Source organism: Corapipo altera, unplaced genomic scaffold (genome assembly GCF_003945725.1).
Source record: "Corapipo altera isolate COAL_440 unplaced genomic scaffold, ASM394572v1 45, whole genome shotgun sequence".
Classification (NCBI taxonomy): domain Eukaryota; kingdom Metazoa; phylum Chordata; class Aves; order Passeriformes; family Pipridae; genus Corapipo; species Corapipo altera.
In genome coordinates this window covers 17,573,660-17,601,647 of record NW_020884877.1, presented here as the reverse complement: position 1 = coordinate 17,601,647, position 27,988 = coordinate 17,573,660, and the positions used below count along the sequence as shown (strand labels likewise).

At 35.5% G+C, this 27,988-nt stretch overlaps 1 protein-coding gene across 10 annotated transcripts in view; it reads left to right on the top strand.

Moving 5' to 3' along the window:
• Positions 1–27,988, top strand: part of SLC4A10 (solute carrier family 4 member 10) — a 152,558-nt gene that overhangs the window by 14,582 nt on the left and 109,988 nt on the right. For 5 of the 10 annotated variants that reach the window (XR_003526648.1, XM_027637326.1, XM_027637325.1 and 2 more), the window contains exon 1: positions 19,555–19,920. The exons of 2 other annotated variants lie outside the window; for them this stretch is intronic. Coding sequence is in view for 5 of the 8 variants with exons in the window: in XM_027637326.1 (XP_027493127.1) it covers positions 19,840–19,920 (81 nt within the window). In the remaining 3 variants the exon portion in view is untranslated. Of the gene's footprint in view, positions 1–19,553; positions 19,921–27,988 lie in introns of those variants that run through there. 3 more of the 10 variants (XM_027637332.1, XM_027637328.1, XR_003526649.1) reach the window with 2 other exon arrangements.

Sequence of the window (27,988 nt, the reverse complement as noted above, 5' to 3'; positions counted from 1 at the left end):
ACATGCCAAATACTTGCTTTTTACAATGGGCAAATAATTGTATATTCTTTTACAGATTCGATTATGATCCTCAAAGGAGGGCACAAGCCTGACACTGAGCCAGGAAGACTCGCTGAAGGTGGATGCCAAGAGCTTTCACTTTAATTGTATTAATGACAGGCTATGATACTGGATTTAGCTGTGACCAGCTGTGTGTAATTCAGCTGATGGGCCCTAGATGGTGTCTAGTTTGTCTGTGCTGCTGCCCTGTGCACTTTCCTTGCATCTTCATTGTGCTTTGCTTTGGCAAATGAAGAGAGAGCATTGCCTGCATGGTGACAGCATGTGACTGTTGAGATGTGAAACCAACAGTAGCTTTTCTGGGCATTAGAAAATTTGTTAGTTTTGAAGGTCCTCTCTAGTTTTGGTGCTTCAGTATTTTATTTAGGGAGGTGCAACACATTGTAACTTGATTGAAACTAATGGAGTTGCTTGAGATTAATAGTAAAAGTTAGAAATGGGATTTCTCAGGGTATTTCTGTAGTAGTTTTACAGTCTACACAAACATATATTAGCATCTTCTTTTCATCTTCGTTCTTTTCCTTTTGTTTTCTGTTTTTCTCCATTTGTTTGATTCTCTCTTTGTCCATTGTGCCCCACCATGAGGAGTAGGTTATAATACTGGTTTTCTAATCCTGGCAGCTGAGAGCTACAGTGGCAGCAACCTGAAATTAACTTAGAGACTCAGGATCCTAATAATTGGGTTTTGTGCTCCTTCAGCTGTCTGCACTTTCAGCCAGCTAAACTAAGTCTGTATTACTTGCAGATGTGTAAGTGTGATAGAGCAGATGGATGGGTCAATTCAGGATTCATTCAAAGCTGAGAACCCAGCTGGGAGTTGAAAAAGCAAGAAAGCCTTTCTTCCACATAGTATGTGGAATATACTGGAGAAGATGGGATCTAACTCTTGAAATTTAAAGGATATGTACAAAATTTCAAAGAAATTTAAACATCCTAAATACATGGAAGTTCCTACTGAGATTTCAAAAAAAATGTGTAACTGGGTTTGGTGTAATATTTTCACTGAACTAGACTCTTGGACAACTTATCTTATTAAAAAACCCAAAACCAATGAAATACCCTCCAGTAGCAATTAAATGCTGTAATTTTCTGATGAAATAATGCAAAATTGATACTGATCAGTATGTTGTGAATATACAGTCACCAGATGTAATATATCTTGTTTTCCACTTCAATATACTTGCAGTGTTATACTAATGAAAGACAATAGATCTCTTTTTTTAAAAAATCTAAAAATCTAACTATAAACCAAGATTAATGTAGACTGTTTAATTAAAATGACCTACAAGCTCATTTAAATAATGTTTGTATCAATTTTGTTTTGAATTGATCTGCTTTGCTTAGGGCATGGTACAAAAGGGCAGAACCTGGAGAGAGAGAACTACGCAAGAGAGATGCCGGTGGCAAAGTCTGCTGTACATTTGGTTAGTCAAATGCTTAAAGTTGTTTATTTCTCTAGGTACCTTTTAGCTTTCATCCCCTTCAGCAATGATGAGGCTGTTCTCAAACTCTGTTTTCTTTGTGATTCCTCTAATGGGATGCTTTCTGATACTGGTTTTCTTTTGGAGGAGGAAAAAAAAAAGATTGCTCCCTCATTTATTTCTTTGTATCTTAAAGATGAACATAGACTAAAATAGGATTGCACTCTCAGTGGTCCATTTATGGCTTGAGAACCTCTTCTGGATCACTATAACATGAATGGACTAATATGATACACTTTAAATTATAGGTTATTAGCAGCTGTATTTCATAATTCTGATTCTTTACAGAGTGTATGGAATTTTCATGCTGAAATATAATATCTGAATTGCTGCTATAATTTGTAATAGTTTCCAAAATGTCTTATTTTGGGGAATTATAGAACAAACAGGAAAATAAATAAAGGGACTCTTTTTTTTTTATATCAGAGTATTCCCTTAAAGAATCTCCCAATTCAAGGTGAATAACTGATCCACCCCAGTGAATTGCAACTGGACCTCCTAGTGGACCTGTCAAGTACCATGCAGAAGATGGGGATTACTGTTGCATTGCAGAGGTTTCATGCTGTTGCATACTGTATTGGAAAAGTTGCATAATAGATTACATGAAGGTTGAGATTCTTTTCTTGTTAATTTACTTATTAGTTTCTTTTTAATTCATGGAACTTCATTCAGTTCCTATGATGTATTTGATGGAATCTTTTTTCACTGAAGTCTTGCAGCATAATCGAGTTCTTTATATATATATTTATCAATCTGTAAGGTTTGTTACATGTTGTGGTTTTTTTCCTTTTTGTTTCAAATAGTTTTAATAGTTTTTTGGTATTTTCTTGTGGGCAGGTTTTTATTACATGAGGGAATATGGTGTTATAACTATACTTTTTTAATAGAGAGTCTAGTTAAACAAGAGCACTCTGCAGAATTTCATAATAGTTCATGATTTGGCTGATCTGCTGTAGGCCTCATTCTAGCACTAGATTTCTCTCTAGCCACAATTATTTTTATACTCCTTTCTCAAATACTTTGTACCCTGCATTAGGAGAGCACAGTGAAGCCTTCGCGCTGTTCATAGACAACTGTTCCATCTTCATTGTATATGTACTTGATTTGATAAGGTTCACAGTCTTCAGTTAGAGTGGACTGTAAATATTTGGAAGAACTGGATCATGGGCTGGGCATGCTCAGGATGGCCTAGATGAGGATAGCCAGAGATGGCTGGCAAAAAAGGGATGTTGCACCCATGCCTCACCAATTGCATTAAATTACAGTAGCCTACCTAGATGGAGGAAATTTAATACTTTGACTCTAGTCAAATTTTGAAATGGAAGGGGCAGAATTTCCAAGTTATCAGTATACACTTTTTCCATGCTTAACGTGTTCATAAGTTTATCTTTTTAACTGTTTTTTTTCTTGCTGTTCATAATTTGATACTAGTTTATTGACTGTTGTTTCAAAATAGGAATGAAACATTATCATTTACATAGGGAAAATATGGTCATTTTCCTAGCAGAAATACTAAGACTTTCAAGGAAAAAAATCTTCACATACTGAACATTATTTTGTTCACTTAAGGTGATAGAATTTTCTCCAACTAGTTATGATTGAAAAATGGATTTAATAGTCTTTTTCTCCCTCTGGAAAAGACTTGTTAAGGCTGAATGATATAAAGTTTCTGAAAATAGGGCAACTGTTATTAGAATAAATGACAAAAAATATAGTGAAAGTCATTTATCATCTGAATAATGTATTTTTGCTTGGAGGCTTACTTATATTTAGTCTCTGTGTTATAAATATCACATTTGTAATAATTTTTTGGTCGAAGAATCACAGCAGTAATAGTTCTGATACACTAGTAACAGCTTTGGGCGTATTTCACAGCACCACAGTATAAAATTTAGATCATTAAATACGAAGATGGAGGTTTCTCTGATGTTGTCTAAGTAATTTTGATGATCATTGGGTTTTATTGCCATCTGAAAAATCTCTTGAATATGTAACTTTATCCCTTTGTTTTTAAATGTTATTTATGTTCTTTCAAAAATACTTCCAAATTTAATTTTCTTCCTGAGTTATAAAGCCTTATATAAATCCTTGCAGCAATTCTTTACAATTTTCATTTTCTTGTCTTGCTGTCAAGATTAGGTTGGTTTTCTAAGTCATGTCACCTATCAAGAAGATTTTTCTCTCCTTATGTGCTAATCTGCTGCTAAGGAAGGAACAAAAAACTGTCTGCTTGATTATTTGATTAAGTCTCTGTACGTGATTCCTTTAGGCCAGAAATGTTCTTATCCTTTACAATTAAAAGCTAATTCAGCTGTGAGCCATTACTGAGAACTGGAGAAGATTAGTAAAGATATTTATGTAGTGACAATGCAAAAAATTTCTTTATTATTTCTAGCAATTGTACTAGGAAAGAGTCAGCTCTTACCTTGTATTTTTTTCAGTCTAGCACTTCTGGGTGTCTGGAAAGCTGGGGTTTTAATTTCATTTAAATTGTTGAGTTCTACAGACTTTAATAATCCTGTTGTTTGAAAGATCTTGCTGAAGTTACACTGGAATTTTACAATGGAAAACTTATTCATGTTCTTTTGAATTATGTATGCCTAAACCATCCTAAATCATTCTCCTCAACCCACAGTTTAAATGGTATCTTGTTATCTTCTTAAATTATTTAAACTTTATGTTCTTCATCTCTTCTTTTTTAAATGAACAAATTTGTTGACCACTTTATTGTATGGATTTCATGAATCTTTTGGGAACATTTGAATACACCTCTCTTTACCTGGTTAGGCTCTTCAAGTCAAACTCAAAAGATGCATGTTAGGAAATTAAATCTTGGTGTACAATCTAAATGATTCAGTTTTGTAAAATGCTCTTAGGACAGTTGGAAAGCAGTTAGCTGTCAAAGCACAGGTATTGGTAAAACATGAACAGAAATGAAATTGGGAATGATTCATCCATTCCCTGAAAGATTATTTGCTATGTTTTTAATTTTTTAAGATGTATTGTGATGCTTATTGTCTAAGTGCCTGAGCTCCTAAGACCCTAGGAAGGGTGATGTTACATCTCTCAAAAGCAGGACCAGCATTGTTCTTTCATCTATTTAACTTATTACAAAGAGAACTCTATGTGATGTGATAATGACAGACTCCTTGCTTTTTGTAAATCTATGGGGCTTCATTAAATTGACATCCTTGTTTAGAAATAACTATATGCTATGCATAATTGCACTCACTTATAATAAATCCTTTGCAGATAACTATGTGAAGCACAGAGAAGGAGGACTGGAAAGGGTGCATGTGCTAAGGGAAATACTCAGCTAGTAGAGATACATGAACTCTTGCTAGAGCAGTTAATTGCATTTGATACCATTCATGTGTTGCAGGAAATGTTGCAACTTTCTCCTGACAAAAGCTCTGTGGTTCCAGTGCTGTGAATTCTTCTGGAGGACAAACCATATCCAAAAAAAAAAGCTATTTCTTTAGGCACCTCAGTTAATTTTTAGGGTAAGAAACTTTACACAATGGTAGTGGTTCTTGAGAATTTGGTTGCAACTTGTGTTAATATGGTCTGCCCTGCATACTTAGTGTGTTATCCCCTCTAAGTAGGTATTTGTTAGTGCTGGGCAGTGTCATTGTTTGTTCCTGAAGGAACTTGAGACCAAATTTTCTCACAGGGGTCATAACTAGGTAGAGGTGAAAGACCTTGCAACTGAGTGCTCAGAAGTTGTTGTTAATGAGCTTAGAGTTAAGCGGTGAGCATTAGGGATAATGATGTTTGTGAATCTTGTGGCTCACTGTGAATTTGAGCTGGTTCCAGCAGTTCCCCTAAGGCCTGGCCTGAAGCACGGCTGCCATCTTGATGTGGAAAAATTTTCTGCACTATGGCAACATTTGCAAATTTAGTTCACATATTTTTGACCATGTTTGGATAAAATAAATCCAGAACTGGAGGCAGCTTTGCCACAACAGCATGGCACTGTGCCTCTGCTGGCTACATCTGTCCAGGACATACATGCTCCTTCTGAGCTGGCAGCTGATGCTGTACTGTGCCATTTGCACCAGCTCACCTTAAATCACCCAGGTGTCTGACGTTTGACAGGACTAAAGCTTCTAAGTTTCCTGGGCATTTATGAAGGGTTTGGCCTTATTTTCATTCGTTCTCACTTTCAAGTGGAGGCTCCTGAACTTGGTGCTCAGTATGAGAGTCTGGGTTAGGTGCCTCGACAAGATGCCTGGGTGTTGACCTGCTACCACATCTCCCTGACTTTCTCTCTGGGGAAATGGTGGCCAGTGTGTCAGTCGTTCAGTGATTAATGTAATTATGCTGGACATGACACACGGGTTCAGCTCCTTTTGCTTTCTGTTTTCTGTTGTCCCTGAAGAGTGTTGCAACTGTGAAGCAGCTCTCGCTTGCTTTCCCAACAGGGCTGTTTTCGAGAGGTGTGGGAAGACAGTGCCTGAATTCTTTCAGGTGGAGAGGAGGAGCAGACCTATATCTCCCATATTACAGTGGAACAAGGGTGTATGGTGTTACACTATTGCTAGAAAATAAAGCAGTGGCCATCTCTGTGTTTTAGCTGGTGTTGGACATGTGTTTTTCAGAGAACAACAGAGAAAGTTGAGCAGACAGATGTGAGGTGAGAGCAGCACCCGAGCTCAGGCCCTGACTGGTGTTAGGTGCTGGTGAGGCATCGAGTTCTTTGGCTCTGAGGTGTCTCACAGCAGAATTTTAGCCCTTAATGAAACTTTAATATTAAAAAAACCTGAACATCGCAGCTTCTAAGCCAGGTGGCTGCTAATCTTTCTGGAAGGTTTGCTTCTGTTTGTAAGTTTGTGTGTGGTGTGCTTTTTGTTTAAGCTTAAGACTTGCTTTGAATTATCTAAATTCTATCCAAATTACATTGTGAGTAGGAGGTTCCTTTTCTTAATTTGTCTTGCTTAGTCTTTTATACTAGGATTCATTTTTTAATGACTTGAGTAATGATACCCAAAATGTATGCTGCTGAGCTTAAGAAAGAAATTAGTTATTTTGCTTTTATCCTGAGTAGTTTATGATCGTCATCTGTTCTCTTTGTTACTGTCATTATTCCAGTTGTCTTCTGAAGACAGTAAAGGCCTTTGTTTTACTGAGAACACTAACTGGATTTTTTTTTTCTTTCTAATAGTGTGCATCAAAATGCTTCCTAGTTTTGGTCAAGCCTTTTCAAATCAGGTGGAAAGTGGGGAGATAAGATAGGGAATGAGAAAAAAACTGTTTTAACATAAGGCCGGAGTATGTTTTAATTGCATGTAGAGCGGTACATGGGCTTTATTTCCAGTGCCAGACATATGCACATGTATTTCCCACCAACATTTGCCTGGTGTGAGTAGGAGTTTAATTAATAAATTCTTACTTTTAATTTTTTTCCTAATTAAATTATTTGATATGGAAGCCTTAATCTGAATTGCCATAATGTAAATGGAAATATAAAAAAAACTAGGATAAATGTTTACATAGTACAGGGAGAACAGATAACTCATGCAAATAAAATCAGATTTTTGCCATTTTATTGACATCAGCAATTAAGTATTGCTTCCTAGAATCTGAATATGTAAAATTTTCAGTGACAGCATGTTGTTTCAGGGTTTTGAAATGATACTTTCTTTGTTAGAGTTCAGGTTCCTTTGGTATGTATTTCTTCTGTCACCTGAGGCTATTTTTCCAACACATAACACATGTGATTTTTTTTTTCTGCTTTCTGAATAATCAGCTTTTTCTTTTGCTCATTAAGCATAAAATTACAGCCAAGGTATTAACGCAATACAATACACACTGTATTAACAGTGACCGGTCTCTACCAAATACTAAGTTCTTTTTGTCTATTACCCAATTAACATACTTTAGTTCACTACATTTAATGAATGTTATGTAAAACAACATTTTCTACCTTCAGGCTAACCATGACATTCAATATAACGTGTCAGATTGGACTTTATGAATAATTAATACAGTCTGTATTTATTATTTTAGTATACGGACTAGCTTGACAGGCCGGGTAGAGGGATGGTGCTGAATGGGGGGGGTCAGGAGCAGTCTGCTGGGAAAGGAGCAGGAGGAGCCTCCTATGAGGGTTCTGCCTGGGGATAAAAGAAAGGATGAACCTGAACAGAAATCTGGACCTTGCTGATGCCAGGTGTCCCTGAGCCTGTCCAGGGTTCCCTGCTAGAGCAAAGCAAAAGAAATCCTTGGCTTTGACTTCTACTTTTTGTGCCTTTCACCTCCTTTCATTGCTTTACTGGTAGCACTGGTTCAAATCAAAAGTTCTTAATATTACTACTACTGCTAATGTTGATGATGATAATTAGTATAAAGTGCAGTACATGTATTTCTTAAGAAAAACCTTGAACTTAAGCTATTAAAATGTAAGATAACTGTTGAATACTAATTTTTAAGCTGCTTGAAAAATTAATTTTACAAATAACCTGCTATTTTAATACTTGTGATAGCTGCCCTAACTTCAGTATGTCTTGGGTTATGAGAAATTAAATTATGTACCAGAAAAATTATGAAACTCTAAAGAGTTTGAACTGAGTGGAAATAAGTCTTTCTCTTGTAATGTCAAAGTGTTTTCTGTGACTAGCATGGCCTTTTGTGCTTTGGTAACATATGAGAATTTTTAGCTTCTTGAACATCTGAGGGTCTGGTGGTCAGCCTTTGGCATTGCCTTGTGCACTGTCTGGGAGTGCCCAATTCTCCAAACTCTCCTCTATGATTAAGACACACAAAGATAAGATTGAAATTGCCAAAAGCTTCTTTTTAGAAGAACCAAAGTATTTGCTTACCTCACTAATACAAAAATGATAGAAAGTATAAGTTTCCATGTGGATATAATGCCATCTAGCTATAATCCCCACTGGCTGTAATGCTTTGCACGAGGTCATACTGATGACCTGGAAAATAGGCTTAGACTTAGGAATGTCATGTTGGTAGAGGGGCTTGAGAGCGTAAGGGAGGGAGAGCAAAGCATTTTTCTTGAAATGGATTATGAAGGTGCTAGGAGTTAGAGATTCAGATTTTTACTTACAGTGCGTTTTTAGGCGTTGTGTGCTTGGGAGAAGTAATAGAGTGAGTATATGGAGCATCTGTTTAAATAGAGAATTCATTTCTTTGAGTTAAAGTAATTCTGTTTTTCCTGATAGCAGAAGGCATTTTTTTGGTTTTCAAGGTGAGAAAGAGGCAACAGGCCCAGATACAATACTACCTTAAGTTCAAGCTCTGATTTGGTTTCCCTAGTCACCTTTCTGTCTTCCTTGGCAAGTGAGAAAGTTGTTTCTGAAGTTAGAATAGACTGTCTGTCTATAAGCCTGTGGTCTATTGACTGCTGGAGGCTAGGTGAGGTAAGAAAGTAATTTAAAAGAAATGAAACATTTATGAGAATTTTCTTTTTATGATATGGACTGAACTGCTTTTCTTGGCTTATAATGCTCAGTACTGTCTTTTACATTAGTATGAATTATTTCTATTGCATTTATTTTAAATACTTCTCTTACTATCAAGTGAATTTTGTAATCTTTTGTTGCTAATTAATTTCTTGAATGAGTTATTTATAGGGATTCATATTATAGCTGTGGTATTTAAAATGATTTACGGTAAACTGGCTTTTGTATGAGTTGTATGAATAATGACTTTAATATTGGGAAGAATTTATGAAATAATAGATAGAAGTCTCTGGTCACCTTGCTACCAAGTGGATGCTGACTGCTTTATGTTTTTTTTCAAAGTAAGTTTATTTTTTTTTTTAGAGTAGGGAGAAGGCTGCATTTGAGATTTACATTGTCTCTAGGCAGCAATTGGAAAATACTGTAGGTAGTTGAAATATTCAAAACTTTTATTAGTAGTGTGTGTCTGGTGCCACATTTGAGTGATTTTCATGTTTCTCCCTTTGCATACTATTCTCCTTTGAGTTTGCACACAACACAACATGTTAAAATGTAGAACTCATCCTTAAAGACAAAAATTGAGTTGGTGACTCAATGAAGAATCATTATGTATAGTGGTAGTACTATAAAAGATAAGTACTATATACGAATTTGAGAATAATCAGACTATTGAAATAACACAGGTGTTCTTGGATTATAGCTGAGATGGAATTTGTGGTTAAGGACATTTTGAAAACTTGCTGAAAAATAGATTTTGGGGAACTAATAAAAATAATATAAAAATATTCCTTACGTGGACTTAATGAGATTATATTTTCGGTTATTTAAAACTAGCTCAAGTTTTCATGGTTTTTATTTCTTCTGCTTCACTTCTGAAAACCCTAACTTTTAATTATTTATCTGAAAATTCTTCAAATTAATGAACGTGTTCTTTAACATTTCATTACCTTTTGTTTTTACATAATAAAAGTAGAAGTGAATCGAAAACTTGGAGATCATCTGTTAGAATTCAAATTACTTAAATCAAGCTTGGTAATTGCAATATTCAGTGCTACTGTGACTAATGTCTTCATGGTGTTATCTCATTACAAAATTGCAAACAGCCAGCAGTTACAATTTGCATTAGTTTGCTAAAAGTTTTTTTATAGTAAGCAACATTTATTATTTTTACCTAAAAAACTTTTTAAGCCAATCCAAGTACCAAAATAACTTTAAAAGTTATCTGGGTTGATGGAGTTAACAGAATATGCTGAGTTGGAAGGATGGGATCTCATATTCATATGAGGTATTAAGTTATGTGATATTTGAGACTTCAGTGTACGACATGGTACTGCTAAAGAAGCCATGAAGTGTGACACTAAGTAGATTTTTTTTAGGGCACTGATAACAAAAGATTACTTTGTGCAGGAGATTTACAGCATTTTATCCATCTGAGTTTTGAAATGGTCAGATAGCAAAGGTAGCACCATGTCTCATGTAAGACTGTTATACTGGTGACATAGTTCAAAGTCAGTTTTTAACCATGTACTTTTGTTAATGTTATGGTATTGAATCTTAATATTTTCTTCTAACAAAGAGAAAGTAGCATAACATTTTTGTATCGAATTTGGAAACATTTTTCCGGACAGTGAGAGTATGCAGTTATTAATGAATTTCTCTGACGGATTGATGTAATTTCTTTTTATCAATACAACTTCAGTGTTTCTACAGACCTTCATTGAGTTCCTGAGTCTGATCAGAGAACCCAGCGATCAGTTTCTAGTTCAAGAATGTATGGTGATGTCTTTCAAAGCATTAGAGGTAGCACAGGCTGAAGCCATACACCCTCTGAGGAGTATCATGAGACTGCTAGACAACTGTTTTGTGATGAGAATGCTGTTGTTTTATAGTAACCCTTTTCTCTGAAATTTGTGTGGAAATAGCTCACAGCTCTAACCTAAGAGGAATTTTGAAAAAGGGTTTTGAGCAGAGGAGATTATGAGGGAATGTAATGACTGCTTGGTTGCAGATTCAGGTTGACATCTTTTCTTTTTTTCTTGCCTAACCTTGGATTTGCTTCCAGACTCATCTGTTTTTTTTCCTCACCAACTTCAAAAACAGTAAGTCTTTAAGAGAGCAGGAAGGCCTGAAAAAGGCCTGTGCTGGTGATGGATGTGTGGTGGTTCCACCGATGGTCACTGGAGGGAGATGAGAGCAGGGAAGAAATTGTCTAATTCGGGAACCTTGTGTCTGCCATAGTTACTCTCTGGGGAGGTGCTCCCAGCGCTGTTTTTCTCACTGTTGGAAGGAGAGGAAAAAGGTGAAATTAGCTGCTGCTGACTTTTAGTACAAATGGAGAGGTTTATTAGCCTGGGTATATTTACCCATGATAGTTCTGATCATTTAGGTTTTAGACTGTCAGACGATAATTCTATTTTGTGTGTAATGCACAAAAAATCTGTTAGGCAGTCCAAGTTCAGGCAATAGTTTAGGATGACAAGTGATATGCTTTCCTCACATCTATATGTGTGGTGTATTATGTACACCTAAGAGCAAATGCCTATGAAGAATCATGGAAATAAAGATCTCTGCACTTTGGGGGGAAAAAAACCCAACCCCCCAACTCAACACAATAATCAATATTTTTGTTTAAGGGTAGAGAGTCTTTACAGTGGGGCTAATCTAGAAGACCTGCTATTGCACTCCACATATTGTAATTTCACTCTGGTGTTTGCAACGTGCTCTTTACTTAAAGTGGGAAACAGTGTTTAATAAAACTAGTATTCACAAGAGTGGACCTTTTTGTTTTGTTTTAACTGTTGCTTATCATTATAATAGAAGCATGTATAAAACCATCAACACCAACAACTTCAAAACCAGGAAAGTCCCCAGGAATGTGTCTAAGTGTTAAATTTTCTTCATTTCAGTGTTCTTTTATCTTTCATTGTCCTTTACACCTTTACTCTTTCGCAGGTGTCTTCTACTAAAGTAAGTAGCTAAAAGGCAGTTTAAATATAAAAGCAGGTAGTGTCTGACTTTTGAAGCTCCTACGGGAGACTCTGTATGTTCCAATGAGCATTTTGTCCCAGTTTTCTGTCTTTGAAGGAATCATTGGCTATTTCTTTCTTGAGATCTTAACATTTTTATCTATGTCCTTGCATTATTGAATGCAAAATTCTGTTTTAAATATTTAAAAAAGTATACAGGCAATTAGATTTTCAGAGCATTTTGAATTATTCTGGGAAATTACACCTTTTCCCCCACTTTTATCTGTAAATATCTATGAAATTGTCTAGTTTATATCTCTGATTTTATAATTTAATCCAGAATATCCCAACATCAGCTTAGTGGCCTGCTCCTAGTTTGGAGAGGGCTTTTCTTTCTTCTCCCATCTTTATTTTTTCTACATAAGCCTGAGGAGGGCTGCCCCCAACCCAGTGCTTGTTTAGGCTATGGATGCCTCACCTTGCACAGTCATAAATAAGAAGTTTAGCTATTAGTGAAGTGTGTTCTGCTTGAAAACCTTTTCTGTGTCCCCTCCCAGAGAAAAGATGGCAAGATAGAGCTGGTGCAGTTAATCTTAGCCTGTTTGCTTTCCATGTGGACTGTTTCGTTAACTTTGAAAGAAAGCAAATGTTTGTTTCAGGGCTCACGTTTTGAAATTGATTTTGGAATTAGCTACTCAATAATTATATTTATTATTTATTTTTGTAGCTGTAGGGGTGATAAAATTAGATAGTAATCTGTCTGATATATTACATATTGATGTGATAAATTGCATTTATAAAGCACTTCTTACTGTCTTGCATTCTTCCTGTCATATGTTTTTCGTCAAGACTAACCTAATCCTGAATTATACTCTAGTAATAGCTCTTTTCTCCCATTACCTCTCTTCAAAGCAGTGACTTTGCCTCCTAACCTTTGCAATTCTCATCCCGTATTACTGTCTTCTAAGACTTTAAAGAGTATTTTGCATAGGAGTAATTTTATGTTTGCGCTCTAATATTTAAGCTTACAAATTCTCTTGTTTTCCATCGCTGAAATAAACAGTTAAAACAGCCTGGAAAATTTTGGGGCAACTGATCTGTCCAGCAGTTTTCTTTTTGGATGAGCTTTGACTGACAAATATTGTCTAAAATTGATCTTTATTTATTGTCATTCTTGTTTAGAATCAGCATATTTTACAGCAGATGAGAAAATTTGAAGTGTATGTATTGGTAGATGGATTTTTAAAGTGTCTGTATTTGTATCTATATTTTATTGATAAATTAAAACTTTCAAAGGCCCATGAAGTACAAAGGATGTACAAATAATCTGGTATCTGGGGTTTTGCAAAGATATTCAGACATTTTGATTGTCTAGAAGTATAGGTGAACTAATGAGGAGTGCATAGCTGAGGTTGTATTCAAAGTATGCCAGTATTTTTATATACAGTGAAGAAACTTGCCTGAACCTGTCTTGTGCCTTTTTTTCCCCGTTTGAACTGAAGCAGAGTTTTTTCTGATTTAGAGGTAGTTCTGCATATGTTGTAATTGGACAAAACCTTTATAGAATTCTTCGTTTAAGAAAAATGGATTCTCTGCTCACTATGGTGTCGAAGCTCAGCAGTGTGTCAGGGTAATTCTCCAAAGCTCTACACAGATCAAAAAGATTATTAAAGAATGCACAGGTACTTTTTTGTGCTAAGGCTGAAATAGAAGGGGCTAAATCCCTAGTGGATAGAAGTTATATAATTTGGTGATGCTATGCTGATTTATGCCTCTTGAGAGTTTGCCTGCAGCAGAAGCTGGAGGTGATGAGAAGAGATTGGATGAGAGAAAGACCATCCAGGAAAAATTCATCAAATTTGTCATTCTTGAAAGGACCATCGTAACATATGGTAAGGCATATCATTTACCTCAGGCTCAGAGGAAAATGATTTCTGCTAGGAGAATATTAATTTTATTTCTTAGAGGATCAGCTGACAGGGTAGGCTTTCTCCTGGCTGGTCTTCCCCTTCTGTTTTCTCTGAAGGGAAGGATGGAAGCTTGGAAATGTCTTATCTGTAGCAGACAAGCAAGTTGGCGTTTTGCCATCATTTTCTGCTAGCAGAGAGGATAATGGTAATTATATGTCAAAATTTAACATTTCTCTTCTTTGAAAGAGAACTTTTTTAATGCAAAATATTTAGAATAAAGTCAGATCTATTCTGAGGCATATAAGAAGCTAGGATTAGTGAGCTGACATTTTTCTTAAGAAAAAGGGGTTTTTCTTCCTCTTCAGGGACAAGGAAGAGATGAAAAAAGATCAAAGAAAGGAAGGTATGAGCTGTGCAATATATAACTAGGCTGAAGCTTCAGTATTGTTTAATATTTGGGAGACACCTAGAGCAACATCACCTGTCCTGCTGCTCCTTCTGTGGAAAAGCTGTTAGAACTTGCTTTGCTAATGGGTTCCAACCTTTTTGATTAAATTATCTCTTTGTTATCAGGAAAATAAATTTCTGTGGCTGCAAGTTAAGCCCTTAGTCAGCTGTGTCCTTAGTCAGTTAATAAAAGTAGAAAGGTTTTCCCAGGCCACCCACAAGTTACTGCACTGTTGAGGTGCTTAAAAAGGTGAACAGCTTTGCTTTCCTTTAAGTCAGAAAAAGACACATGGTTATTTTAAATAGAACCTATTTGCTTTATAGATGCACATTTAAAATCTACCATTTCAATCTGATTTTACAAATACTTTTCTGGAATACGTGATTTATGTAAATATAATTTTGCTAAGAAAATAAATACACGATTGCAAGCTTTGAGAAGCTTTTGTACTCTTTATTTTCTGTATTTTTCCAAGAACAAGTATGAGCAACCATCTGTTATATACATTGTAAGTATAGGATTGCTCCTCAGCAGTCTGAGAGAAAGGAGATGTCAACCTTCTCTTACATTATCTTCTGGGAAATGGGATGCCAGATATTTTAAAATAGTTTTTGAAGGTAAAATACTGGAGAGAAATCTTGTTTTCAAACTGTTTATTATAAATTCATTCTAATTTGTCAGTAATATTTAATGTAGTGATCTGGATCATCAGGGACTGGCCTAAGATACAGGCTTAAATTTTAAAGTTAGGATACAGCAACACTACCAATGGGGTGTTTGGAAAGGCAGGTTTTGATACAGCTGCATTATCTGCTAGGCAGGATTGGAGCCAAGCAGTTAATTTCCAAATTTTGACTGTGCATCTGTCTTTCAGGTCTGCCTCTGCTTGCTTCCTGTTTTGTTTTATAAATGTTTTGAGTTTCCTTTAACCACAGTCATGGTTATCCACAGATGAACTGATTAGACTTACATAATGCCTGCTGAAATAATCCCAGGAGAACAGTATCTTATCTGAGAGAACACAGTAGGTCCATAAAATATAACAAGTTTTAACCGAATTAATAACTTTAAAATTCAGTTTCCTAATGACTTTCCTTTTTGCCTAAAGGATATTTACACTTTTTAACAAAAAAACCAAAACCAAACCAAAACCCAAATAAAACAGTAATATAATGGAGAATTGAATAAGAGACACATATGTTGACTAAGGAAAGGTAATAGATATAGTCCTGTCATCAGGATTAAAGGAGAATGAGCTACCATTAATTACTTTTCAGCTTACTCCACTCAAGTACAAAGATATTTTTTAATCTGTGTTGAGCTGAGCAATCAGCTATAAAACTTAGAATTATTGAGTTATTTTGGTTAAGAGAAATTGCCGAGCCTTTTATATTGTCAGTATCATTCTATGTATCAAGATGAAAATTTGGTGTCTTCAATACAGGAAAAACCAATTGTTATCAAGTCTTTTTTTTTGTTTACTTTTTTTTTTTAATTCAGGTTTCTAAACTAATTTCCAATCATTGTTGAGCCGCATGGCAATCTGCTGATTTTCCTTAGGTCCTATTCTTGATACCAATTCTGCTGTACCCTAAGATTTTGTATTTTTCTTCATTTGTCACTGTTTTCATCTCTTGTAGAAATAGAGGAGTGCAAGATATACTTTTGGGTTTTGATTTTGATTTCCTGCTCTTGCAGGCCTTCAACCCCTGATAGTTAACACCCCCCTCCCCAAATTAATGATAACTTAGTATGGATTTGTGCTTGTTCCAAATTTGTACTTGGGTATTTTTCTTTTTCCTTTTTCCTTGGCGATTCTTTCTTTACACACCTACACAGATCTCCCTTAGTCTTTTGTTTATTAAGCTTAAGAAAGGTAATGTTTTCAGTTTCTTCTCAAAATTTCCCTGACTATTGTAGAATTCTCTTCCAGTTTCAATTCCATTTTAGACAACAGATGATCAGAATCAAGAACAATATGATTTTAATAGTGTTTATTATTGCATTAATGTTGATGTCTGTGTACTAGGAATATATTACCTAATAATTTTAAAATTTCATTTCGTTTCCATAGGGACTTCAGGTTGGTAGCTCATAATTACTTTGTGATCAGCTTTGTCCCCACAGTTTCATTCACTGTAATTTTCAACTGCTGACCTCTCAATTTTCAGAAGAAACTTAATAATCTATGAGTTCACGTATTTTCATTTTGCACTGTTAAATTTTACCTCAGTTTTATTTTTGTGATCCTAGAGGTAGTCCATGTCTTCCTGGTAGTGTTCCATTCCTCATATAATAGCAGTGCTTTCCAATATCAGAAATTTTTGAACAACCCAGACTGATTTTTTGAGTATGATTTATACTACTTATGCTCTGGTCATTTATAAAAAACATATACGGTAAAATTAATCTCCCAAAATGCTGCTGAGGAATATGCATTAGTATTCTTCCATCTCTTTTGGTACAGCACATGTCACCTTACTTTTACAGTCCGTAATACCTTGCACTAATCTCAAATGTTCTCTTTCCTGGTCATTAGTACTAGCAAAGATGACTTTAAAAAGCTGAGTGACAGAGCTTCAGGTGTTTGCTCCCTCACAGCTTAGGTCAGTTCTATTTGATATGAAGCTGATTTGTGATAGATTCAAAGTGACCATTATTTCACCTTGCATAATTCACAGGAACTCTGAATTTGCGTTTGTCTTTTTTTATTCTTCCTTTTTTTCCTGTGAATAAAAATTAAATAAATGCAAACTGTAGGGAGCAATGCTTTTGTATGGCATAAAGTTATACTTGTTGATACTGTAAAGGTAATGGGTTACCAGATTTTTCCTTTAACATCTCAGAATAAATATCTATACTTTATAAAAATGGTACTGTATTTATACTCTGTCTCTTTTAACATTGCTAAAGAAATGTTGAAGTTTTCTCTTCTGCAAAATAGTAATTGTATTGACATGAGGAAAAACGTGAAATAACTTCAGTGAAAGTATTCCTAGCTGGGATAATATGCATGAAGAAATAATAGTATATTTCTGAGTGCATTTCCAATTTGTATTGAGATCTTAACCTAACTCAGGACAATAGTCTTCTGCCTTGTGTTTTGCTAGTTCTTGAATTCTTCAAATGTTCAGCTGGAGAAAAGATGAGGTACTCTTTGTGAGCAGAAATTCTTAAGTGATGTTTCTGACAGCTGTGGTTATAGCTCCTAGCTTTGTGTTTTTCACTCTTTGAAATCATCATGTAGCATAAGGTTTGCACAGGGAGAGCCTACATGGTATTTATGAAAGGTGGCTTGGCAACATATGTTTCTGATATATCACTTCTTACCATCTTATTGGCCTTCATATCCTAACTTGGTGGCTTTGGGGGACTTGGAAGTGGTTGCCAGCAGCTTAGAGATGCGAGGTTGTATTCCCTTACTTCCCTTGTAAATAGCTACTGAGTAAGTAACTTAGTATTTAGGGCTGCTGTATTATTATTACTTTTGTAAATTACCTTTGGAAATAAAAATATTACCTTTGGAGATACTCGTATTTCATACTGATGTGGGGAATGCTATTTTCTCTTTCATTTACTGCTGCAGCGCTCTTCTTTGATTTTTGAAGGACCTTTTGTCTCCTTTTGCATATGTATTTATTTTTGTGCCAGTAGATTTAGTTATAGTTTCTAGGTTGAAAGTGAATTAATGAGTTAATCAGGAACTAGTTCAAAAGTGGCAGCTTTCAAGAACATTCAAAATGTTCGAAAGTGGCTCCCTGACTGCCGCTGTCAGCAGCAGTAAAAAGACAGTGTCAGGTTGTTGGACATCAGGATTAAATCTCGTGGAAAATATAAAAAGCAGCATCAAATCAGGCCTGATCTAGTTCTCTGCTGCACTTTAAAGCCTCCTAGATTTCTCTGACTAGCTCTGCTACCGGACATTTGCTGGAGACTCTGTACCAGTGTGTGGCCGACAGAGTTCCCTTTCTCTGTAGATGTAACGTCCTTATGTTGAAGCAGCTACACACTGTATAAAGTGAACTCAGTTAAAATCTATTAGCAGGTAGTGTCTCCTTCTAAAGGGAAGTATTCATGGATGAGACCAGTTTGCTTTTGCCAGTGCCATAATGTGAGTAACTATAAGCTAAATTTGATAAACTCTTCAGTTACACAAAGGGACAGTTACTGCAACTGTGTAATAATAATAATTTTAAACTAACAGGATAGGATCTGGGTGAATTAATTTAGAATAATTTCCTTCTGCTTTCAGCTTCTGTGTATGTTTCTAAGTAAAGAGGGATATCCAAATTCATTTGAATAACACTTGGAGCAAGCTGAAGTTAAATTAAGGAAGAGATTTTTCCTCCAGGTTTTACCTATAAGTAAAATTCAATTGGTAGCAAGGTATTTCAATATGTGTTGAGGTAAAGTTCCTGCGTGTTTAAGGATATGGATTTCAACATTACTTTTTCACTATGTGAACACAAGTAATTTTTCTGTGGGTCTGGAATTTGGAGGAATTACTAAATGATGACTTTTACCAGTTTGGTGACACTGTTTCATCTTAGTTCTGTGAAGTGATTGTTTTGTTTGCATAAGTTTTTTGCCATAATATTAGCAATGGTAAATACAAGTAATGATTTATAACAATAATTTTCACTTTCATCATATATGTTTTTTTTAATAAAAATTCCAGGTTTTAATTTTTAGTCTTAATTTAAATATTATTAAGGACTATACTGTACATTTGTTCGCTTGAAAGGTCTCTCATATCAGAAAAAATCCATGCATGATTGTTTTGTTTGATATCAAACCACATTTTTCCTGTCATAATACTGGCATGTTTTCAAGTCATGCTGTTTTCTGGCTGCTAGTAGGGAGTAATGGAAACAATGCAGTGATCATGCAATTTATTGAAAATAAACACTAAAAATACTTAGGCAAGCTATGTTTTTAATAGGGACTAGGATTCATGAAGCTGCATAAAATAGCTGTTTCAGTACTGCAGAGGTATTAAAATACCTTGCTGCCTGTGAATTGTTTATAATTTATTTCTGTTGATTTTCCTTTGAATCAGATTGTGATACTTCTTCTGAATGGTGACAGTGCTTGCTGAGGAGTGGTCATGCAAGCAAAATTTGATAACCTCGATATGTCACTTCATCTGCCGTTTTTCTTTTGTTAATGCAAAGCTGGTTGCATAATATCTAATTTCTCCTTTAGCTGACCACAGACAAAAGCTAAATCTATAATGGCAGTGCTAGGTTTTATAAAAAACGCAAGTGAGGAGTTGAAGGATGTGGCTTGTTCTGTTTGGATGATGCAGGATTGCTTTAAGCAGTAAGCTTACTGTTTTCAGATGGCATTAGCAGCATCAGTGATATAGCTGTGTCAGCCTCCTTGACTACTGGATGTCTGTAATCGCACGGAGGAAACTATATTTAAGATCTGATATCTTGAGGGTAATGACTCCAGCACTTACTGATGGACAGAATGGCTGTTAAGGCTTTCTTCACTAGCCCAGAAGATTTTGAAAGATAGACGGGTCTGTGATGTACTTTTGTAAGACAGGAAATGCAATTTTTGGGGGTCTCTGGAAATAGAAAGGTCATGCAGCTTGGAACCGGTGAGACATTACAGTCCCTAAGCCATCAGGTATGACCTCATAGTTTATACTAATATTTCTAACACAGGCTTTGTTTTACAGTTTTAGGTCATTTGCAATCTCTTTGTCTGTGTAATTGCTTCATGTTGGATTTGTTGCAGGATTTATAGGGTAGACTGTTTACATAAGCAGAGCAATGTATATCTTGGAATTCTAATGTGTTGTTAATTCCTATTTGAACAGTGTAAATTTATACCATATATATTTTCAACCTGTTTTTATTCTGAATATGTTTTCTTTTAACTGATTCATGTTAAAAGGTTATACCTTTGCTGTAAAGTAAAATGACAAGATTGTATTCCATTTTGATTTTGCTTTATCTTTACATGGCACACAAAAGCTATTGTGAATGTGTTTGTTTGTCATATGGAATGCAGTATAAGGCAAGTGTTTACCTACAGTAGCAGGTTATTTAAAACAACGTATCACATTGTGTAACAGGACTGAGCTATTCTGCAGGCACAGATCTTGCTTCATTTTGCAGCAGTAGATTTTTTCTTTTTGCTTCATTTCAAATCAGTTTTAAAAATAGCTCACTGAACATAACAGTGAAACTTTGGCAAGATAACTCTCCTCTTTTTAATTATTACACTCCGTGATGCATACAAATACTAAAGGGTTATAAAAGAGAAGATTAATGACTTAAAAATTTAGAATGTTGTTTAAACCTGAATTCATTTTACTGAAGCATGTCTCATCCTTTTTGTTTTTAACTGTTGCCAACTTCACTGCAAGGCTGATACTTGTGGATCTGCTAATGTATAGAGGTGATGGATAGGAAAGTCAGAGTACATAAAAGAAAACACGTATATGGGTATTTCATATAGGAAGGTAGTGGCCTAATTTCATGTATACAACACAAAATGGATCTGGAGATACTGTTACCACTTTAGGTGTTATAAACATTAGATAGTGGATGTATTCAAGGGATATTAGATAGTATGATGTATTCAAGGGAATACATCATAGAACAATTCTATTTGAAACTGTAGAAGAATTTATTTTAAAAGAAGATATTCAGCTCCATCTTAAGAAATTCTACATGTATTTGCAGAACATTTCCATGGCAACATGTTTGGCCATGTGTTTTAAAAGCTCAGCTGAAGCCTGGAAGTAGTGTGCAATTTTTCTGTCACTTGCTTTACCTTTATGGAGCAACAATTTTCATGTGTAACTGGACAGCAGATTAGCAGGGGTGAGCAATATTTTCTAACCCCAAAGCACAGGATTAGAGATCAAGATCTGAAAATATTTTCATATATCCACCTAGAAATATAAACATGTAATCATGGATTTGATTTTGCATTTAGAACTATATTCCGGTTTTCCCCCCATTTGATAACATTTTGCTGGAACCATATGAGTGTGGGAGACCACAGGAGATGAAAATCAAGACTGTGCAGCAAATTTCTTCAGTAAAAATAGCTTTCAATTTTAATTGAAAACATATTTGTAAAAAGTGTTGTGTTACTTGTACTGACCATAATTTACAGTTTCCCAGTCTACTTTATCCATCTTACATTCTTATTAATAATGGGTAAAGACTGCCCTGCTCTTAAGCTTGATTAAGTTTGGAATGATTTAACTATACCTTTCACTTGCTACAAGATCCTTTTAATCTCTTAGAATTTATTTTCAGTATTTTAATGTATTAGTCACAGTAAGTACATTCTGTTTCTTGGCATTGGAATTAAATTCCTGAAAGTATTGGTTTCATGGTATTTTGGTGCTTTGCAGGGTATTTCTGGACCTTTTAATAGGACCAACCCTCCCCCCAGCTTATTTGTTTTCCTTATTCAATTTAAAATCTTGACTTAGCTGTATTTTGAAGTTGTTCCCTCTTTGTTTATTTAAAATGATTAGATCTCTGTGGAATTTTACATCAGGAAGCTACAGCAGTAGGTCGTGCTTATCCTGGACTCTGTTTAATAGTTTATTTTAGTTCTGCAAACTGCATTCTGTGGATGGCTTTGAAATGTATCATTGATAATAATCTCCAGTAGTGTAGTAGACATCCATTGCAGCCTGTCGATGATAGAAACTGTATCTACAGAGGAAAATGAATTGATGAAAAATGCTTGCTTGAGGAGATTTGTGTTTAGGTCATTCCATTTTGAAACAACACTGTTACTGACTATTGCAAGTGAGTTTGAATGTGTTTTTTCGTTCAAAGAACATAGTCCCATTATAGGCCCTTGTTCATTTGGATGGACTACCCTAAAGAATGTATTAAGGGAGTGAAGTTCTTTTGTAAGAAAAGAAATTGCAGCAAGATGGACACATGAGAGCAGGGAATTGGACTGAAGTGACCTGAAAATGTAAAACTACGAACTGTTTTGCTTGTTTAACTCTCAACTCCCACCCCCCAAAAAAGACATGTTTAAAAGATACTAACAGATACTTGGACATATTGCACAAATTTGGAGCCATTGAATGCAGTGGCAGTGTGTTAGTATCAACTTAACAGGAAGACTTTTTTGTACCTTCTTTAAAACTGTATCATCCCTCTTCAAGTTGATTGCTACTGTCAGTATTTAAAGAATGCTGTGTAAGGAAGGATCTCTCTAACTAAAGAATTCTTTTCCCTTGACTGAGTGCAATGAATACACATCCATGAGTATGTGTTTCACTATCTTTAAACATTGCTATTTACAGGACTCTATGATAAAGATCTTATACAGAAACACTGTTTTAGGAACAGTGTTAACTAACAAGTTGGGCAAGAAGCCAAATACTCGTGTCATTTACCAGTTCTAAACATGAGGGCTCACACTCATGCACATACACAGTTGGGTAGTGCTTTTACTTGTTACTGATTGCCATTCTGATTCCACACTACTGACCTTTTTTTGTAGGTTATAGTGCCAGTTATAGTGCCACTTTTTAAGGAAATGGCAACACTAGGACAAATGGGAGATCATGACCAAACATTAGCAAATGTCAAAACAATACTGGAAGAAAAAGTACTTTCAGAGTGAGTGAAAGGAATTCAAGACTTTTTGTCCTACATTAGTCTCCTTCCTAAGAGATGAGCCTCTTCTTTGGCGAAATTCTTCTTGTTCAGTACTTTAATTCATATACCTACCCAGTGGGCCTAATGACCAGAATTAGGGAAGGCTTAGTATAAGCATGTCAGAAAGGTTTAAAACATAAAGTAACAGGATAAATATGTAACAGCTAACTACATGGTCACAAAATACATAATTCCAAGAATGTTCCACTCTATTTGGTGTTCCAAGAATATCACCACACAGTCATTCTGAATGAAGATTTTTTAAAGAAGTTTTTCCAAGATGCAGTATGAAAATATGAACAAATCACAGCAATAATGCCACAGTAATCTGTTAAAAAAATTTAGAAGAGTCACAATTAGTCCCAATCAATTCCTGTGGAGGTGGAACCACGTAAGAGGAAGTAGTAGGGAAGTTGATGGTATTAATGCAGTGAAAGAGAATGATTATGCATTACTTAGAGTACCCTTTTTGAGAGAAGAAACAATCTCAGCTGTGGCTCATTCTCTGTCTCTCCCCCCCGCATCATTCTCTTCTCACTCCCCCATCCTGTAATGAACCTTATAAATAATTTGACTTGTTCATGTTGGTTTTTGTTTCCTTGGAAGCCATATTTATTTTGCTTTACTTAACTTTTCAAAAAATATTATTAATTAAAAAAAACCCATTAACATGAGTGCTGTTACACTATTGTGGTCAGTGGCTTGGCTATCATTAGAATATCTTTAAGTAGAAGCTGAACCATAATTCTGGTAAATTCCAATAGATTGCTTCATTAGTAGAATCAATATAAACCACAGAGTAAACTACATCCTGCTTTTCATTGTGCCATACTGATTTCAGTGTGACCCTAAAACCGCTTTCCTGAATCATTTAAGCAATGTATATACTAGCAAGAGATTACAAGATGTGACTGGTGATAAGGTGGGGAAATACAACTATTCCCTTATTATTGAGGGGACCAAGTTTTTTCTTATGGTTAAGTTATACTTCTCATATTTTAATTTGTACCCATTTGGTCTTGCCCTGTCACTGGGAACCACTAAAAAAAGTCTGGCTAAGCCTTCTCTGCATTGTCTCCAGTGAAGTAGTTTGTATGTTCTGTTAAGACACTTCTGAGCCTTCTCTTTTCTAGGCTAGAACAGTCCCAGCACTCTCAGCCTCTCCTTCTGTGACCTTTGTGGCCGTTTATTGGGCTTACTCTGGTATGTCAGTGTTGTTCATGTAAGAAGGGAATCCAGAACTGCACACAGCTCTCCAGTTATGTCACAACAGGGCTGAGTAGGGGGGCAGAATCACATTATCTGGTAAGGAAATTTGGATTGTCTATTAACTAGTCAGTTATTTATGAAAAATTTGGACAGAAATCCTTGAAAAATGAGGACTGACTGTACAGAAAATCATAAATGCTAATGTTTGTTGGTAATCTTATGGAGAAGAAAAGCTTTGAAAATAGCTTTGCTTAATTCATAGAAGTTGTTTTAGTGATGAAACCTCATGTTATTTTGGAATGTCTTATATGGAATATACATCCTCCGATACCAATTGATATAAACAGAGAATAAATCCTAAAAGGAAAGGTTAGACTAATATTTTGAGCTAAGCAAATTTTAAAGTAACTGAATAAAAGAAGATCATCTGGTATGATATAAATAATTGAAAAAAGAGTAAACTAAATGGAACAAGAACTCTAGTGATTCAAAGGTTGTGTTTTTAGTCAACTTGTGAAAAACGATTTGTTAATTTCTGGTGGAAATTTGGAGTGTGCTCAGAACTCTCAAATGATCTCAAGTAATGCAGCAATGATCAAGTGATAAAAAATATTCAATTTGGTGCATTGAATTGAAACTGTAAAACAGGCATTAAGCAACATGAGGGAGTGTTTGAGGTATTGTAAAAACTTGCTCGTTTTTATAATAGCTTCCCTCTTTTCTCCAGGCTGCTTAAATGAAACAAAAATGTATGTAGGAGCCTGCAGAGATTTAAAATTCATCCGTTTCTCTCCTGATGGCATAATGAGTTCACTGGTTTAAATTCTCTTTATTAAAGATTTTATGCAGGCATGCAGAGTCATTAAAATACGTGCAAGGAATCATACCCATATGGTTTGTATCCACATTTAACGCAATTAAAAGTATTCTAACAAAAGCAGTATCAGTTTTGTATCACAATCCTGTGATTAAAATATTCCAGGAAAGGCAGTGTCACATTTGTCTGAATCCTGCAAGTGGAGCAATTGAGAAATACCTTGTCCTTGCGTTAGTAAGGGCAGCTGCAATTGAGCAAGTCCATTTAGGTGTGGAGTCTGTTTGGAGATAGGAATTGGCATGGTGGAGACTTGATGTCAAGCTTATAATGTGAGGGGATGAGTTATACTCTAAGGGGGTTTCTGTTTGAGAATTAGCCATGCAGGTCAGTTATACCACCTGATGTCACACTAGTTAATTTTTAAAATATATTTAATATATTTTAAAATATATTTTATTTCCTATTTTTCTGCTAAGGTTATCTGAAATACTTTAAACTTGGAAAATAACGATCAGACTTCTCTTTCCTGTTTTTCCTTCCCGTTGTTTCTCTAACTTTTGTAGTCCTGTTTCAGGAATAAATTTTGGTAAATATAGAATTCTAGACTTTGTTCATGTGATTGTGATTGTGCACATCACAACCTGAAATTTAAGTTTAGACAACTGTTAGTATATAAGAAAGTTGAGGTTGGTTGGTGTTACCTCAGTGTTGCCTGCCATGTAATATTTTTAATGAAGTACATTGAATGATCAATAGAAAAATCTAGTACATATGAAAAATACAAAATGATAGTTTAATAACAGTGACAGTAATACAGTGATTTTTTACTGTGTTGCTGAAGATTATTCCTAGGTGCTTAGATTCCACGTGACAAGTATAGGCCTAGCTGTGAGTACTGATAACTGTGACTTGATCTTGTCTTTAGAATACACATTATGGTAGTTGTGCTAATACATGGCAAAAATACCATGTCTTAGATTACCAGGGCATAGGATTTAGTGGCAGTGTCTGGATATTGCCAGTAAAGTTTACCTAACGTATGAAATGTGAACCATGTGACAGTGAAAAGCTGTGCTGGCATTCTTTTCTTCCAGATGGAAGTGAAGACCTCTTTCTCTGGGAATGTGGTTGCCTTGTTGCCTTGGGCAGACTTGATCCTCTGCTAGATCTCAGTGTACTGTCACCAGTCCTTCTGCACATAGTCATCAGTGAATTTCTCATTGCTGTTAGTGAGTCTTGCAGTGACTCATTGGGCTTGGTTATTGCCCAGTCTGCCTTCTGCTCTCCTCCTCCTCTTTCCTGAGTGGTTTTCTATTTTGTAGGGTAAGGATGTGCTGAAATTTCTCAACAATCTAACTTCTAATGCAAACACGCATACTTGCTGTGGAAGTCAGTGAAAGATGTAATTTGTGCTGTCAAAAGTAGTTACTAGCACTGCCTTGTGTCCCGAACATCTACAGTAACAGCAACCTTGGCACAGAAGTGAGACATGCTCTGAGTCTGTTTCTTACCTGCTTCAGCAGATTAGAACTGTTAAAGTGTTTCCTTTTTAGCATCATTTGCAATTGCAGAGACAAGGATTAAATATACGTTTTAAGCAACGTCTGTATCATCAGCTATAAACAAATTTCACTGGTAATTGCTAAGACTTTTGTTTCCCTCATGGGCCTCCTTTTATGTTCATAAAAGTGTCATTATCAATTTCTAGTTTAATTTCCTTTTAATTTTCCTGTCTTCGCTTGGCCACACTGTACACACCTGTAAATCTCTAATTTAATAGAGGAATGTAAAGAATAGCACCTTTCTTTTCCAGGTGAACTGATGAATCTCTTATGCTGTTTATTCAAGTCACAACAAACAAGATTCAAACTCTCTGGCTTTGGACACTTATGGCAGCTGCTTCTGTACAGAGCTGGGCAGCAGGGATCCTGTAAAGTAAATTAGTTAAGGGATATGTCTGGTTTAAAATACAATAGCTGGCCTCATTCTGTTTACAGTCCTTTACCTTCAGAAATCTACTTGAAAATAATTGTTGGTAAAGTTAAATATCACACGTACTAGCATGTGGTGTTGGGCTTGGAAAAGAATAAGTACACTTAAAATAACTAAACAGGCTTCTTTAAAAAACCTCTAACACTCCTGTGCAAGAACCCAGGCCTCTCTATATCCAAGGATGCATAAGAACACTTGACCACTGATGTTATTTACTCCCTTGTGTACTGTATCTTGGGAAGAATTAAGCAATCAGTATGCTATTCTGGCAAACGATCCATAAATATGATTAAAATTCCTGGGAGAATAGGACTCAGATTAGACCAGTTCTACATTACAAAAGATTTATTAGTGTATGTTGGCATGAACTTTTAGTATAGTTACAGAGTGTACAAATATAAAATATCTTGACCAGTACAGCTTATATGGACTTGGCATGCAGTATAAGCTTCGGGGGATTAAATCTTTCCTAGTATAACTATGTCAGACCAAATCATCCTTATCAATGTAGTTTGTTAATATATGTCAGAGAGAGTATATGCCTAACAGCTTCAGGTAACAGAAGTTTCAGAATATATGAATCTCTTGTGATTTTTGATTGCTTTATTGGTGCTTGTTTATCTCTCTGTTTTCTGATGCTTTTTATGTTCTTATATCAACCTATGTCTGAATTACCCTTTGGTGTAATGTCCTTTAATTCTTCCCTTAAATTACATCTGCCTTTGGTTCAATTTGTGTCATTCCAGTCACTTCTCTTTTTCCTTCAGGTGCAAAACTTCTCATCTCCTCCATTATTTGGTCTTCCTTTTATTTTCTTGATGTTCCTGGTTACCAGTCTCAAAATACCTAGAGGTTGTCTTTTTACCTTCTGCTGTTCCCTCCACCCCACAGAGCTTCGTTCCCTTGTTTATTAATGCTGCCTCGTCTCTAGTCCTTTCTGTGGAGACTGTTACCTCCAACAATATCTGTTTTGAATTTGGGTCAAAGAATTTGGTGCTTCTGTGCTGTTGTGTTCTGTGTTCTTCCT